The sequence below is a fragment of the Oncorhynchus nerka genome, linkage group LG10 (genome assembly GCF_034236695.1).
Source record: "Oncorhynchus nerka isolate Pitt River linkage group LG10, Oner_Uvic_2.0, whole genome shotgun sequence".
Lineage (NCBI taxonomy): Eukaryota > Metazoa > Chordata > Actinopteri > Salmoniformes > Salmonidae > Oncorhynchus > Oncorhynchus nerka.
Window position 1 is genome coordinate 90,054,816 of NC_088405.1, and position 15,248 is coordinate 90,070,063.

Here is a 15,248-nt window from a genome sequence, read left to right on the forward strand (position 1 = left end):
GTGCCCAAATGGAACCCAGTTACCTTCATGGTGCCCAAATGGAACCCAGTTACCTTCATAGTGCCCAAATGGAACCAGTTACCTTCATAGTGCCCAAATGGAACCAGTTACCTTTACGGTGCCATTTGGGAAGCAGAACAGTAGCTGCTGCTGCTTGTGGTCACCAGCTTTGTCGTTAACTAATAATATTAACCTTGATTCAGATGGTTAACCCACTAAGACCGTAGAAAGTGCAGTTTAAACATACAGTCTGTTACTAGTGTAGGTTTGAGATATAAATGTTACATGAAAACACAAACAATGTAACAGAGGAATTTAATCACTTGGGGGACTTTTGTTCTTTAAGCCCATACTTTCCAAGACATCTTTAATAGCGCAATAATACTTGTTTTTGCACACCAAAAATATATTGACATATTTTGCCATTCCTGTTCTGAGTCCCGGCATGAAGTAGGGTCAATGTGAGGTAATTCCTGAACATTCTTCTGACATGTTTGAAAACAGAAACATGACAACACGAAAGTAGAAAAGGGACACAGTAACAACACACTTAACATGTTTTCTGAAGTATTTATCTGGTGTTGGTAGAAACACCAAGAAAGTAGAATGTATATGCTTTCAACCATATACAAAATGTAATGTTAGATAAGCCCTTCCCGCCCAAAAACTAATTCAAACTCTTGATTACACACACACTCTGAATGTACAAAATATGAAGGACACCTGCTCTTTCCATGACAGACTGACCAGCTGAATCCAGGTGAAAACTATGATCCCTTAATGATGTCACTTAAATCCACTTCCATCAGATAGATGAAGGGGAGGAGCCAGGTTAAAGGATGTCTTGAGACATAGATTGTGTAAGTGTGCCATTCATAGGGTGTTAAGTGAACAGGGCATAGTAGTTTGTGCCAGGCGCACTGGTTTGTGTCAAGAACTGTAACGATGCTGGGCTTTTCATGCTCAACAGTTTCCCCTGTGTATCAAGAATGATCCACCAAGAACATCCAGCCAACTTCACACAACTGTGGGATGCATTAGAGTCAACAGCATCCCCTGTGGAAAGCTTTCGACACCTTATAGAGTCCATGCCCCGACAAACTGAGGCTGTTCTGAGGGCAGAAGGGAGCGCAAGTCAATATTATGAAGGTGTTCCTAATGTTTTGTACACTCAGTGTATATAAAGAGAATGGATTGAAGGGAAACACCATTAGATATTTCTCAAGTAGTCTGCTCCGCGTATGCAGCTTTCCGTTCATAATGGTGTGTTCTGAACAAAACTCTTCCACACAAATCCTTCAGCTCTCTCATTTCCCGAAGTTGCCGAAGTTCGCGAAGGCATCTTGTTTGGGTTGCACCATGGCAGGGTTGACCATGGGCTGCCCTATGCCCATCCCTGGCATACCCAGGGTGCCCACAACCATGTTCACTCCCATAATTCCCTGATTGACAGGCACTCCTCCCATTCGCATGGCGCCCATCCCCATGGTACCCGTTGCCATGGTGGGAGGCATGCCTAGGCCCATGGCACTGGCGGGCATCATGGGGTTGGTGGAAAGTCTGATGGGTGTGGCCTGGTTCAGATTCAGGCCTCCAAACCTCTGAGTCAGGTTGATGGGCGGCTGGACTCCTGAAAGCAGGGGATCTGAAATGACAAATATGGTGATATTACTGTCAGTTAGACCTTCTTGCAAGGACACATAGACATTGACATTACAAGTGGTTGTTTTTTAACCTTTATTTAACTAGGCAAGTCAGTTTTCAATGACGGCCTCCCGGGGAATAGTGGGTTAACTACAGGTTCAGGGGCAGAACGACCTTGTCAGCTCGGGGGTTTGAACTTGCAACCTTCCGGTTACTAGTCCAACGCTCTAACCACTAGGCTACCCTGCCGCCCCAGTTGACGGTCAACACAGAGAAATACGTGATGACAGTGAGTTAATAACAGACCTTGCTGTAACATGTTGTTGAGGCTGGGCTTGCAGGTGGTCATCTGCATACCAGGAGACAGGAAGTCCAGGCTGATGTTGACGCTGGGGTCTGACCATGTGGTGGGGAGGCAGGGCTTCTGGAGCTCCACGTGCTGGGGCAATAAGTCCCCTTGCATTGGTCCAAAGTTCTACAACAACCCAAAGAAGAGACAACACAAAAATACAGGCCAGGTTATCACAGTCATCTATCCTACAAATCACACTACATGAAAATATGAAAGCCCATAGATGCTACACTACCATGACCAAAAGTATGTGGACAACTGCTAGTCCAACATCTCATTCCAAAATCATGGGCATTAATATGGAGGTGGTCCCCCTCCTTTGCTGCTATAACAACCTCCACTCTTCTGGGAAGGCTTTCCACTAGACGTTGGAATGTTGCTGTGGGGACTTGCTTCCATTCAGCCACAAGAGCATTAGTGAGGTCGGCACTGATGTTAGGAGATTAGGCCTGGTTCGCAGTTGGCGTTCCAATTCAACCCAAATGTGTTTCGATGGGGTTGAGGTCAGGGTACTGTACAGGCCAGTGAAGTTCTTCCACACCAATCTCCAAAAAATATTTCTGTATGGACCTTGCTTTGTGCAAGGGGGCATTGTCAAGCTGAAACAGGAAAGGGTCTCTCCCAAACTGTTGCCACAAAGTTGGAAGCACAGAATCGTATGCTGTAGTGTTTAGATTTTCCTTCACTGGATTTTCCTTCACTAGTTCACCGGAACTATGAAAAACAGCCCCGGAACATTATTCCTCCTCCACCAAACTTTACAGTTGGAACTATGCATTGGGGTAGGTAGCATTCTTCTGGCATCCGCCAATCCCAGATTTGACCGTCGGACTGCCAGATGGTGAAGCGTGATTGATCACTCCAGAGAATGCGTTTCCACTGCTCCAGGTGCACTGGAGTCCAATGGCGGCGGGCTTTACACCACCAGTCGACACTTGTTGATCTTAGGTATGTGTGCGGCTGCTCGGCCATAAAAACCCATTTCATGAAGCACCCGACGAACAGTGCTGATGTTGCTTCCAGAGGCAGTTTGGAACCCAGTAGTGTTACAACCGAGGACAGACGGTCCCGTTCTATGAGCTTGTGTGGCCTACCAACTCACGGCTGAGCCATTGATGCTCCTAGACATTTACACTTAACAATAACAGTACTTACTGGAGGTCGACCGATTATGATTTTTCAACGCCGATACCGATTATTGTGGGACAAAAAAAAGCCGCCACCGATTAATCGGCCGATTTTTAAAATGGGGGGGAGGCAATGACAATTACAACAATACTGAATGAACACTTATTTTAACCTAATATAATACATCAATAAAATCAATTTGGACTCAAATAAATAATGAAACATGTTCAATTTGGTTTAAATAATGCAAAAACAAAGTAAAAGTGCAATATGTGCCATTTCATTATAGTACAACGGTTTGATTTGTCTAATCTTAGCAATTTCTTCTTAGCTAGCTACATAGCCGTCTTTGTATCAAAGATAATTGCGTAATTATCGTATTTCGTCGTCCTCCTATCTGCCCAGCAGCTAGCCAGCTAGCTAACGTTCACCGTCTACCGTAGCACTGTAGTAACTATCACACTCAACTGAACGACTTGATTAGTGTAGTGTTAGCTAGCTACATAGTTGTCTTTGCTGTCTTCGTATCCAAGATAATTGTGTAGTTTAGAGTGTGTAGTCTTAGAGCGATTATCTTAATTTACCGAGGTTAGCTAGCCAGCTATTTGTCGTCCTTAACGTAGGAGTCACTCCTAGCTAGCCAACAGCTAGCCAACGTCTACTGAATAGAACTTTCGCATTCCGGTCGCATTCCGCTTCGCTCCACAGGTAGTATCACATTTTCATTTCATTTCATTACAGTCCCAACGGTGTGATTTGTTTGATCGTAGCTAGCTACATAGCTAGCTACATAGCCGTCTTTGTTTCAAAGATAATTGTGTAGTCTAGAGCGATTTTCTAGGTTAGCTAGCCAGCTATTGTCGTTCTTTTAACGCAACGTAACGTAATCAACACTGCTAGCTAGCCAGCTAGCCCCGAATAGCAGCATTGTAGAAACTTTACACTCAACTGAACGACTTGATTAGTGTAGTGTCAACAACGCAGCCACTGCCAGCTAGCCTACAAAGTCAACAACGCAGCCACTGCCAGCTAGCCTACCTCAGCAGTACTGTATCATTTTAATCATTTTAGTCAATTAGATTCTTGCTACGTAAGCTTAACTTTCTGAACATTCGAGACGTGTAGTCCACTTGTCATTCCAATCTCCTTTGCATTAGCGTAGCCTCTTCTCTAGCCTGTCAACTATGTGTCTGTCTATCCCTGTTCTCTCCTCTCTGCACAGACCATACAAACGCTCCACACCGCGTGGCCGCGGCCACCCTAATCTGGTGGTCCCAGCGCGCACGACCCACGTGGAGTTTCAGGTCTCCGGTAGCCTCTGGAACTGCCGATCTGCGGCCAACAAGGCAGAGTTCATCTCAGCCTATGCATCCCTCCAGTCCCTCGACTTCTTGGCACTGACGGAAACATGGATCACCACAGACAACACCGCTACTCCTACTGCTCTCTCTTCGTCCGCCCACGTGTTCTCGCACACCCCGAGAGCTTCTGGTCAGCGGGGTGGTGGCACCGGGATCCTCATCTCTCCCAAGTGGTCATTCTCTCTTTCTCCCCTTACCCATCTGTCTATCGCCTCCTTTGAATTCCATGCTTTCACAGTTACCAGCCCTTTCAAGCTTAACATCCTTATCATTTATCGCCCTCCAGGTTCCCTCGGAGAGTTCATCAATGAGCTTGATGCCTTGATAAGCTCCTTTCCTGAGGACGGCTCACCTCTCACAGTTCTGGGCGACTTTAACCTCCCCACGTCTACCTTTGACTCATTCCTCTCTGCCTCCTTCTTTCCACTCCTCTCCTCTTTTGACCTCACCCTCTCACCTTTCCCCCCCTACTCACAAGGCAGGCAATACGCTCGACCTCATCTTTACTAGATGCTGTTCTTCCACTAACCTCATTGCAACTCCCCTCCAAGTCTCCGACCACTACCTTGTATCCTTTTCCCTCTCGCTCTCATCCAACACTTCCCACACTGCCCCTACTCGGATGGTATCGCGCCGTCCCAACCTTCGCTCTCTCTCCCCCGCTACTCTCTCCTCTTCCATCCTATCATCTCTTCCCTCTGCTCAAACCTTCTCCAACCTATCTCCTGATTCTGCCTCCTCAACCCTCCTCTCCTCCCTTTCTGCATCCTTTGACTCTCTATGTCCCCTATCCTCCAGGCCGGCTCGGTCCTCCCCTCCCGCTCCGTACCTCGACGACTCATTGCGAGCTCACAGAACAGGGCTCCGGGCAGCCGAGCGGAAATGGAGGAAAACTCGCCTCCCTGCGGACCTGGCATCCTTTCACTCCCTCCTCTCTACATTTTCCTCCTCTGTCTCTGCTGCTAAAGCCACTTTCTACCACTCTAAATTCCAAGCATCTGCCTCTAACCCTAGGAAGCTCTTTGCCACCTTCTCCTCCCTCCTGAATCCTCCTCCCCCTCCCCCTCCTCCCTCTCTGCAGATGACTTCGTCAACCATTTTGAAAAGAAGGTCGACGACATCTGATCCTCGTTTGCTAAGTCAAACGACACCGCTGGTTCTGCTCACACTGCCCTACCCTGTGCTCTGACCTCTTTCTCCCCTCTCTCCAGATGACATCTCGCGTCTTGTGACGGCCGGCCGCCCAACAACCTGCCCGCTTGACCCTATCCCCTCCTCTCTTCTCCAGACCATTTCCGGTGACCTTCTCCCTTACCTCACCTCGCTCATCAACTCATCCCTGACCGCTGGCTACGTCCCTCCCGTCTTCAAGAGAGCGAGAGTTGCACCCCTTCTGAAAAAAACCTACACTCGATCCCTCCGATGTCAACAACTACAGACCAGTATCCTTTCTTTCTTTTCTCTCCAAAACTCTTGAACGTGCCGTCCTTGGCCAGCTCTCTCGCTATCTCTCTCAGAATGACCTTCTTGATCCAAATCAGTCAGGTTTCAAGACTAGTCATTCAACTGAGACTGCTCTTCTCTGTATCACGGAGGCACTCCGCACTGCTAAAGCTAACTCTCTCTCCTCTGCTCTCATCCTTCTAGACCTATCGGCTGCCTTCGATACTGTGAACCATCAGATCCTCCTCTCCACCCTCTCCGAGTTGGGCATCTCCGGCGCGGCCCATGCTTGGATTGCGTCCTACCTGACAGGTCGCTCCTACCAGGTGGCGTGGCGAGAATCTGTCTCCTCACCACGCGCTCTCACCACTGGTGTCCCCCAGGGCTCTGTTCTAGGCCCTCTCCTATTCTCGCTATACACCAAGTCACTTGGCTCTGTCATAACCTCACATGGTCTCTCCTATCATTGCTATGCAGACGACACACAATTAATCTTCTCCTTTCCCCCCTCTGATGACCAGGTGGCGAATCGCATCTCTGCATGTCTGGCAGACATATCAGTGTGGATGACGGATCACCACCTCAAGCTGAACCTCGGCAAGACGGAGCTGCTCTTCCTCCCGGGGAAGGACTGCCCGTTCCATGATCTCGCCATCACGGTTGACAACTCCATCGTGTCCTCCTCCCAGAGCTCTAAGAACCATGGCGTGATCCTGGACAACACCCTGTCGTTCTCAACTAACATCAAGGCGGTGGCCCGTTCCTGTAGGTTCATGCTCTACAACATCCGCAGAGTACGACCCTGCCTCACACAGGAAGCGGCGCAGGTCCTAATCCAGGCACTTGTCATCTCCCGTCTGGATTACTGCAACTCGCTGTTGGCTGGGCTCCCTGCCTGTGCCATTAAACCCCTACAACTCATCCAGAACGCCGCAGCCCGTCTGGTGTTCAACCTTCCCAAGTTCTCTCACGTCACCCCGCTCCTCCGCTCTCTCCACTGGCTTCCAGTTGAAGCTCGCATCTGCTACAAGACCATGGTGCTTGCCTACGGAGCTGTGAGGGGAACGGCACCTCAGTACCTCCAGGCTCTGATCAGGCCCTACACCCAAACAAGGGCACTGCGTTCATCCACCTCTGGCCTGCTCGCCTACCTACCACTGAGGAAGTACAGTTCCCGCTCAGCCCAGTCAAAACTGTTCGCTGCTCTGGCCCCCCAATGGTGGAACAAACTCCCTCACGACGCCAGGACAGCGGAGTCAATCACCACCTTCCGGAGACACCTGAAACCCCACCTCTTTAAGGAATACCTAGGATAGGATAAAGTAATCCTTCTCACCCCCCTTAAAAGATTTAGATGCACTATTGTAAAGTGGCTGTTCCACTGGATGTCATAAGGTGAAAGCACCAATTTGTAAGTCGCTCTGGATAAGAGCGTCTGCTAAATGACTTAAATGTAAATGTAAATGTAATGTAAGAAAGCTAACGTTTAAGTTCCTTGCTCAGAACATGAGAACATATGAAAGCTGGTGGTTCTTTTTATCATGAGTCTTCAATATTCCCAGGTAAGATGTTTTAGGTTGTAGTTATTATAGGAATTATAGGACTATTTCTCTCTATACCATTTGCATTTCATATACCTTTGACTATTGGATGTTCTTATAGGCACTTTAGTATTGCCAGTGTAACAGTATAGCTTCCGTACCTCTGCTCGCTCCTACCTGGGCTCGAACCAGGAACACAACGACAACAGCCACCCTTGAAGCAGTGTTACCCATGCAGAGCAAGGGGAACAACTACTCCAAGTCTCAGAGCGAGTGACGTTTGAAACGCTATTAGTGCGCACCCCGCTAGCCATATCATATCACATCGTTACACCAGCCTAATCTCGGGAGTTGATAGGGTTGAAGTCATAAACAGAAGAGCTGCTGGCAAAATGCACAAAAGTTCTGTTTGAATGAATGCTTACGAGCCTGCTGCTGCCTACCATCACTCAGTCAGACTGCTCTATCAAATCATAGACTTAATTATAACATAACACACAGAAATACGAGCCTTAGGTCATTAATATGGTATCATTAGGTCATTAATATCATCTCGAAAACAAGACGTTTATTCTTTCAGTGAAATACGGAACCGTTCCATATTTTATCTAACGGGTGGCATCCATCAGTCTAAATATTCCTGTTACATTGCACAACCTTCAATGTTATGTCATAATTACGTAAAATTCTGGCAAATTAGTTCGCAATGAGCCAGGCGGCCCAAACTGTTGCATATACCCTGACTCTGTGTGCAATGAACGCAAGAGAAGTGACACAATTTCACCTGGTTAATATTGCCTGCTAACCTGGATTTCCTTTAGCTAAATATGCAGGTTTAAAAAGATATACTTCTGTGTATTGATTTTAAGAAAGGCATTGGTGTTTATGGTTAGGTACACGTTGGAGCAACGACAGTCCTTTTTCACGAATGCGCACCGCATCGATTATATGCAACGCAGGACACGCTAGATAAATTAGTAATATCATCAACCATGTGTAGTTATAACTAGTGATTATGATTGATTAAGTTTAATGCTAGCTAGCAACTTACCTTGGCTTCTTACTGCATTCGCGTAACAGGCAGGCTCCTCGTAGAGTGCAATGAGAGGCAGGTGGTTAGAGGCAGCTAGCCTAGTGGTTAGAGGCAGCAAGCCTAGTGGTTAGAGCGTTGGACTAGTTAACTGAAAGGTTGCTAGATTGAATCCCCGAGCTGACAAGGTAAAAATCTGTTGTTCTGCCCCTGAACGAGGCAGTTAACCCACCGTTCCTCGGCCGTCATTGAAAATAAGAATGTGTTCTTAACTGACTTGCCTAGTTAAATAAAGATTCAATAAAGGTGTAAAAATATTTTTTAATATCGGCATAATCGGCATCCAAAATGACCGATTGTTCTGAAAACTTGAAATGGGCCCTAATTAATCGTCCATTCTGATTAATCGGTCGACCTCTAGTACTTACAGTTGACCGGGATAGCTCTAGCAGGACAGACATTTGGCGAACTGAAAGGTGACATCCTATGACGGTGCCACGTTGAAAATCACTGAGCTCTTCAGTAAGGCCATTCTACTGCTAATGTTAATATGTGGAGATGGCATGGCTGTGTGCTCTATTTTATACACCTGTCAGCAACGGGTGTGGCTGAAATAGCAGAATCCACTCATTTGAAGGGGTGTCCACATACACTATATATACAAAAGTACATCCTTTATATTCACAACGTAGACCTCTTCCACGATAATGAGGCACTTCCATCTATAACAATGTTTCATGTAGTGAGGAGGAGTCCTGTGAGCCACATGTACCTGTGATCTGGAGATGGGCAGGTCGGTGTTGGCGACACCCACACTCTGGGTACCACACATGGAGAAGGTCATGCTTTGGGAGGCGGTGAGGGAGGTGTGATTGGAGCCAATCAGGTCAAATAAGTCAACTGAGGGTGGGGTGGGGGCCGGCGGACTGGAGAACGCATTCCAATCCCCAAACTCACCCTTCCCACTGGACCCTGACCCTAAGGAGTGAAGAGGGAAGATTTCATTATCCACAGTGTTCAGCATTTGCAAAAAGGTGTAGAGAAATGAACAAGGCATGAGGCATGTCCTGTTCTTCTGTAAGGGGGACGTCTTTCACCCTGTCAGGCAGCAGGTGAACAGTGGAGGTAACAGAGATCGCCCCAAGGGGAGTACCAGCACACACAGCCCAGTGGGATCACTCATCAGGACCAGAGGGTACTGCACGGGACCACAGGGTACTGCACGGGACCACAGGGTACTGCACGGGACCACAGGGTACTGCACGGGACCACAGGGTACTGCACGGGACCACAGGGTACTGCACGGGACCACAGGGTACTGCACGGGACCACAGGGTACTGCACGGGACCACAGGGTACTGCACGGGACCACAGGGGGACCGGAGGGGGACAAGAGAGGGACTCCCCCTAAACACCTCTGTGGCATGGCTGTTCACCTCTTCAGTTTTCCCCTGCTACCAGGTTTATGAAAAGGTTTTCTGCTGGAGTTATTGGGAAGTGGCCTGCCTCAGATTGAAGCTGTAATACAGACAGCAGAGTGTGTTCAGACGATGGAGAGGGATAGGGTTCAGACGATGGAGAGGGATAGCGTTCAGACGATGGAGAGGGATAGCGTTCAGACGATGGAGAGGGATAGGGTTCAGACGATGGAGAGGGATAGCGTTCAGACGATGGAGAGGGATAGGGTTCAGACGATGGAGAGGGATAGGGTTCAGACGATGGAGAGGGATAGCGTTCAGACGATGGAGAGGGATAGCGTTCAGACGATGGAGAGGGATAGTGTTCAGACGATGGAGAGGGATAGGGTTCAGACGATGGAGAGGGATAGGGTTCAGACGATGGAGAGGGATAGCGTTCAGACGATGGAGAGGGATAGCGTTCAGACGATGGAGAGGGATAGGGTTCAGACGATGGAGAGGGATAGGGTTCAGACGATGGAGAGGGATAGGGTTCAGACGATGGAGAGGGATAGCGCTCAGACGATGGAGAGGGATAGGGTTCAGACGATGGAGGGATAGGGTTCAGACGATGGAGAGGGATAGGGTTCAGATGATGGAGAGGGATAGCGCTCAGACGATGGAGAGGGATAGTGTTCAGACGATGGAGAGGGATAGTGCTCAGACGATGGAGAGGGATAGTGCTCAGACGATGGAGAGGGATAGTGTTCAGACGATGGAGAGGGATAGTGTTCAGACGATGGAGAGGGATAGTGTTCAGACGATGGAGAGGGATAGTGTTCAGACGATGGAGAGGGATAGGGTTCAGACGATGGAGAGGGATAGGGTTCAGACGATGGAGAGGGATAGCGTTCAGACGATGGAGAGGGATAGCGTTCAGACGATGGAGAGGGATAGTGTTCAGACGATGGAGAGGGATAGTGTTCAGACGATGGAGAGGGATAGGGTTCAGACGATGGAGAGGGATAGCGTTCAGACGATGGAGAGGGATAGCGTTCAGACGATGGAGAGGGATAGGGTTCAGACGATGGAGAGGGATAGGGTTCAGACGATGGAGAGGGATAGGGTTCAGACGATGGAGAGGGATAGGGTTCAGACGATGGAGAGGGATAGCGTTCAGACGATGGAGAGGGATAGTGTTCAGACGATGGAGAGGGATAGGGTTCAGACGATGGAGAGGGATAGTGTTCAGACGATGGAGAGGGATAGCGTTCAGACGATGGAGAGGGATAGGGTTCAGACGATGGAGAGGGATAGGGTTCAGACGATGGAGAGGGATAGCGTTCAGACGATGGAGAGGGATAGGGTTCAGACGATGGAGAGGGATAGTGTTCAGACGATGGAGAGGGATAGGGTTCAGACGATGGAGAGGGATAGCGTTCAGACGATGGAGAGGGATAGTGTTCAGACGATGGAGAGGGATAGCGTTCAGACGATGGAGAGGGATAGCGTTCAGACGATGGAGAGGGATAGGGTTCAGACGATGGAGAGGGATAGTGTTCAGACAATGGAGAGGGATAGGGTTCAGACGATGGAGAGGGATAGGGTTCAGACGATGGAGAGGGATAGGGTTCAGACGATGGAGAGGGGAAGCACAGACGTACCGGCTGATGAAGGGAGACTGGCTGAGGCAGCTGGGGAGGAGAAGTCAGCAAAATCACAGATGAGGTCTGAACTTCCACCTGGATGGTGCACACACACACACACACACACACACACACACACACACACACACACACACACACACACACACACACACACACAGAGAGAACAGTATCAGTGGAGGAGATGAGGATGTCGTCTCCCCTCCCTCTCTCCCAGTATATGGCTGAGCGTGAGAGACAGGCCCGAGCTCTTTTGGATGGAGAAGGCAACGTCACGAGGGACCGCAGCAGCTCTCTGTGTGTGAACATGCAGCATTTACTCCCCAGCAAACACTGGCTCAGTCTCACACAGCTGGCCATGCCATGCTCTTCCTCCCTCTCCTCTACTCTTCTTCCCTTCCCTCCCCTCCCGTTTTCTCCCTACGCTGTCTGGAACACTGGTCTGACATCTTAGGCTGCCTGCTCCTCTCCTCTCCTCTCCCTATGCTGTCTGGAACACTGGTCTGACATCTTAGGCTGCCTGCTCCTCTCTCTCCTCTCTCTCCTCCTCTCCTCTCCTCTCCTCTCCTCTCCTCTCCTCAACACTGGTCTGACATATTGGCATCTTAGGCTGCCTGCTCCCTCCCCTCTTGTCTGTGGTGATTCTGGAGGAGCTACATCTCTATGGCTTTAAGACACCTTACTTTAGAGTGCTATCACTTTATATATAGCGACCTCTTCTCAATGTGTGTAGCACTGTGGCTGACTGGCTCATTAGATGAGTGAGTGATAGGTCTCACCTGCTGGTGCAGTCTGACTGGACTCAGCGTCCACCATAAGAAGGTCTGCAGGGCCACTGCTTGAAGACTGGCTAGCAGACGTCTGAAGAGGGCACAGAGAATGAGATAAGGACACACACACAAGCTGTTCACTTTTAATTTGAGTTGGAATAACAAATGGTGCTACACTTCCTAAAGCTGCCACAAGAGAGCAGCATTAGTCTAGAAACAGTTTGAACAAGGCAGCCCAGGAGCTCCTCCTGTTCTCTGGTCCTGCTGCCATGTCATTTAGTCTAGAAACAGTTTGAATAAGGCAGCCCAGGAGCTCCTCCTGTTCTCTGGTCCTGCTGCCATGTCATTTAGTCTAGAAACAGTTTGAACAACGCAACCCAGGAGCTCCTCCTGTTCTCTGGTCCTGCTGCCATGTCATTTAGTCTAGAAACAGTTTGAATAAGGCAGCCCAGGAGCTCCTCCTGTTCTCTGGTCCTGCTGCCATGTCATTTAGTCTAGAAACAGTTTGAATAAGGCAGCCCAGGAGCTCCTCCTGTTCTCTGGTCCTGCTGCCATGTCATTTAGTCTAGAAACAGTTTGAACAAGGCAGCCCAGGAGCTCCTCCTGTTCTCTGGTCCTGCTGCCATGTCATTTAGTCTAGAAACAGTTTGAATAAGGCAGCCCAGGAGCTCCTCCTGTTCTCTGGTCCTGCTGCCATGTCATTTAGTCTAGAAACAGTTTGAACAAGGCAGCCCAGGAGCTCCTCCTGTTCTCTGGTCCTGCTGCCATGTCATTTAGTCTAGAAACAGTTTGAATAAGGCAGCCCAGGAGCTCCTCCTGTTCTCTGGTCCTGCTGCCATGTCATTTAGTCTAGAAACAGTTTGAATAAGGCAGCCCAGGAGCTCCTCCTGTTCTCTGGTCCTGCTGCCATGTAATTTAGTCTAGAAACAGTTTGAACAAGGCAGCCCAGGAGCTCCTCCTGTTCTCTGGTCCTGCTGCCATGTCATTTAGTCTAGAAACAGTTTGAATAAGGCAGCCCAGGAGCTCCTCCTGTTCTCTGGTCCTGCTGCCATGTCATTTAGTCTAGAAACAGTTTGAACAAGGCAGCCCAGGAGCTCCTCCTGTTCTCTGGTCCTGCTGCCATGTCATTTAGTCTAGAAACAGTTTGAACAAGGCAGCCCAGGAGCTCCTCCTGTTCTCTGGTCCTGCTGCCATGTCATTTAGTCTAGAAACAGTTTGAATAAGGCAGCACAGGAGCTCCTCCTGTTCTCTGGTCCTGCTGCCATGTCATTTAGTCTAGAAACAGTTTGAACAAGGCAGCCCAGGAGCTCCTCCTGTTCTCTGGTCCTGCTGCCATGTCATTTAGTCTAGAAACAGTTTGAATAAGGCAGCCCAGGAGCTCCTCCTGTTCTCTGGTCCTGCTGCCATGTCATTTAGTCTAGAAACAGTTTGAACAAGGCAGCCCAGGAGCTCCTCCTGTTCTCTGGTCCTGCTGCCATGTCATTTAGTCTAGAAACAGTTTGAATAAGGCAGCCCAGGAGCTCCTCCTGTTCTCTGGTCCTGCTGCCATGTCATTTAGTCTAGAAACAGTTTGAACAAGGCAGCCCAGGAGCTCCTCCTGTTCTCTGGTCCTGCTGCCATGTCATTTAGTCTAGAAACAGTTTGAATAAGGCAGCCCAGGAGCTCCTCCTGTTCTCTGGTCCTGCTGCCATGTCATTTAGTCTAGAAACAGTTTGAACAAGGCAGCCCAGGAGCTCCTCCTGTTCTCTGGTCCTGCTGCCATGTCATTTAGTCTAGAAACAGTTTGAACAAGGCAGCCCAGGAGCTCCTCCTGTTCTCTGGTCCTGCTGCCATGTCATTTAGTCTAGAAACAGTTTGAATAAGGCAGCACAGGAGCTCCTCCTGTTCTCTGGTCCTGCTGCCATGTCATTTAGTCTAGAAACAGTTTGAACAAGGCAGCCCAGGAGCTCCTCCTGTTCTCTGGTCCTGCTGCCATGTCATTTAGTCTAGAAACAGTTTGAATAAGGCAGCCCATGAGCTCCTCCTGTTCTCTGGTCCTGCTGCCATGTCATTTAGTCTAGAAACAGTTTGAACAAGGCAGCCCAGGAGCTCCTCCTGTTCTCTGGTCCTGCTGCCATGTCATTTAGTCTAGAAACAGTTTGAACAAGGCAGCCCAGGAGCTCCTCCTGTTCTCTGGTCCTGCTGCCATGTCATTTAGTCTAGAAACAGTTTGAATAAGGCAGCCCAGGAGCTCCTCCTGTTCTCTGGTCCTGCTGCCATGTCATTTAGTCTAGAAACAGTTTGAACAAGGCAGCCCAGGAGCTCCTCCTGTTCTCTGGTCCTGCTGCCATGTCATTTAGTCTAGAAACAGTTTGAATAAGGCAGCCCAGGAGCTCCTCCTGTTCTCTGGTCCTGCTGCCATGTCATTTAGTCTAGAAACAGTTTGAACAAGGCAGCCCAGGAGCTCCTCCTGTTCTCTGGTCCTGCTGCCATGTCATTTAGTCTAGAAACAGTTTGAATAAGGCAGCCCAGGAGCTCCTCCTGTTCTCTGGTCCTGCTGCCATGTCATTTAGTCTAGAAACAGTTTGAACAAGGCAGCCCAGGAGCTCCTCCTGTTCTCTGGTCCTGCTGCCATGTCATTTAGTCTAGAAACAGTTTGAACAAGGCAGCCCAGGAGCTCCTCCTGTTCTCTGGTCCTGCTGCCATGTCATTTAGTCTAGAAACAGTTTGAATAAGGCAGCACAGGAGCTCCTCCTGTTCTCTGGTCCTGCTGCCATGTCATTTAGTCTAGAAACAGTTTGAACAAGGCAGCCCAGGAGCTCCTCCTGTTCTCTGGTCCTGCTGCCATGTCATTTAGTCTAGAAACAGTTTGAATAAGGCAGCCCATGAGCTCCTCCTGTTCTCTGGTCCTGCTGCCATGTCATTTAGTCTAGAAACAG

At 49.0% G+C, this 15,248-nt stretch overlaps 1 protein-coding gene across 1 annotated transcript in view; it reads right to left on the reverse strand.

Annotated features, from left to right (window-relative positions):
• Positions 1-298: 298 nt before the first annotated feature.
• LOC115136298 (clathrin interactor 1-like) overlaps positions 299-15,248 on the reverse strand; it is a 90,451-nt gene continuing 75,501 nt past the window's right edge. The window contains exons 8-12 of the mRNA XM_065023913.1: positions 12,340-12,421; positions 11,561-11,638; positions 9,272-9,477; positions 1,951-2,119; positions 299-1,645 (exon numbers count right to left, since the gene is read on the reverse strand). Of these exons, the coding sequence (XP_064879985.1) occupies positions 1,308-1,645; positions 1,951-2,119; positions 9,272-9,477; positions 11,561-11,638; positions 12,340-12,421 (873 nt within the window). The 3' untranslated portion in view covers positions 299-1,307. The remainder of the gene's footprint in view (positions 1,646-1,950; positions 2,120-9,271; positions 9,478-11,560; positions 11,639-12,339; positions 12,422-15,248) is intronic.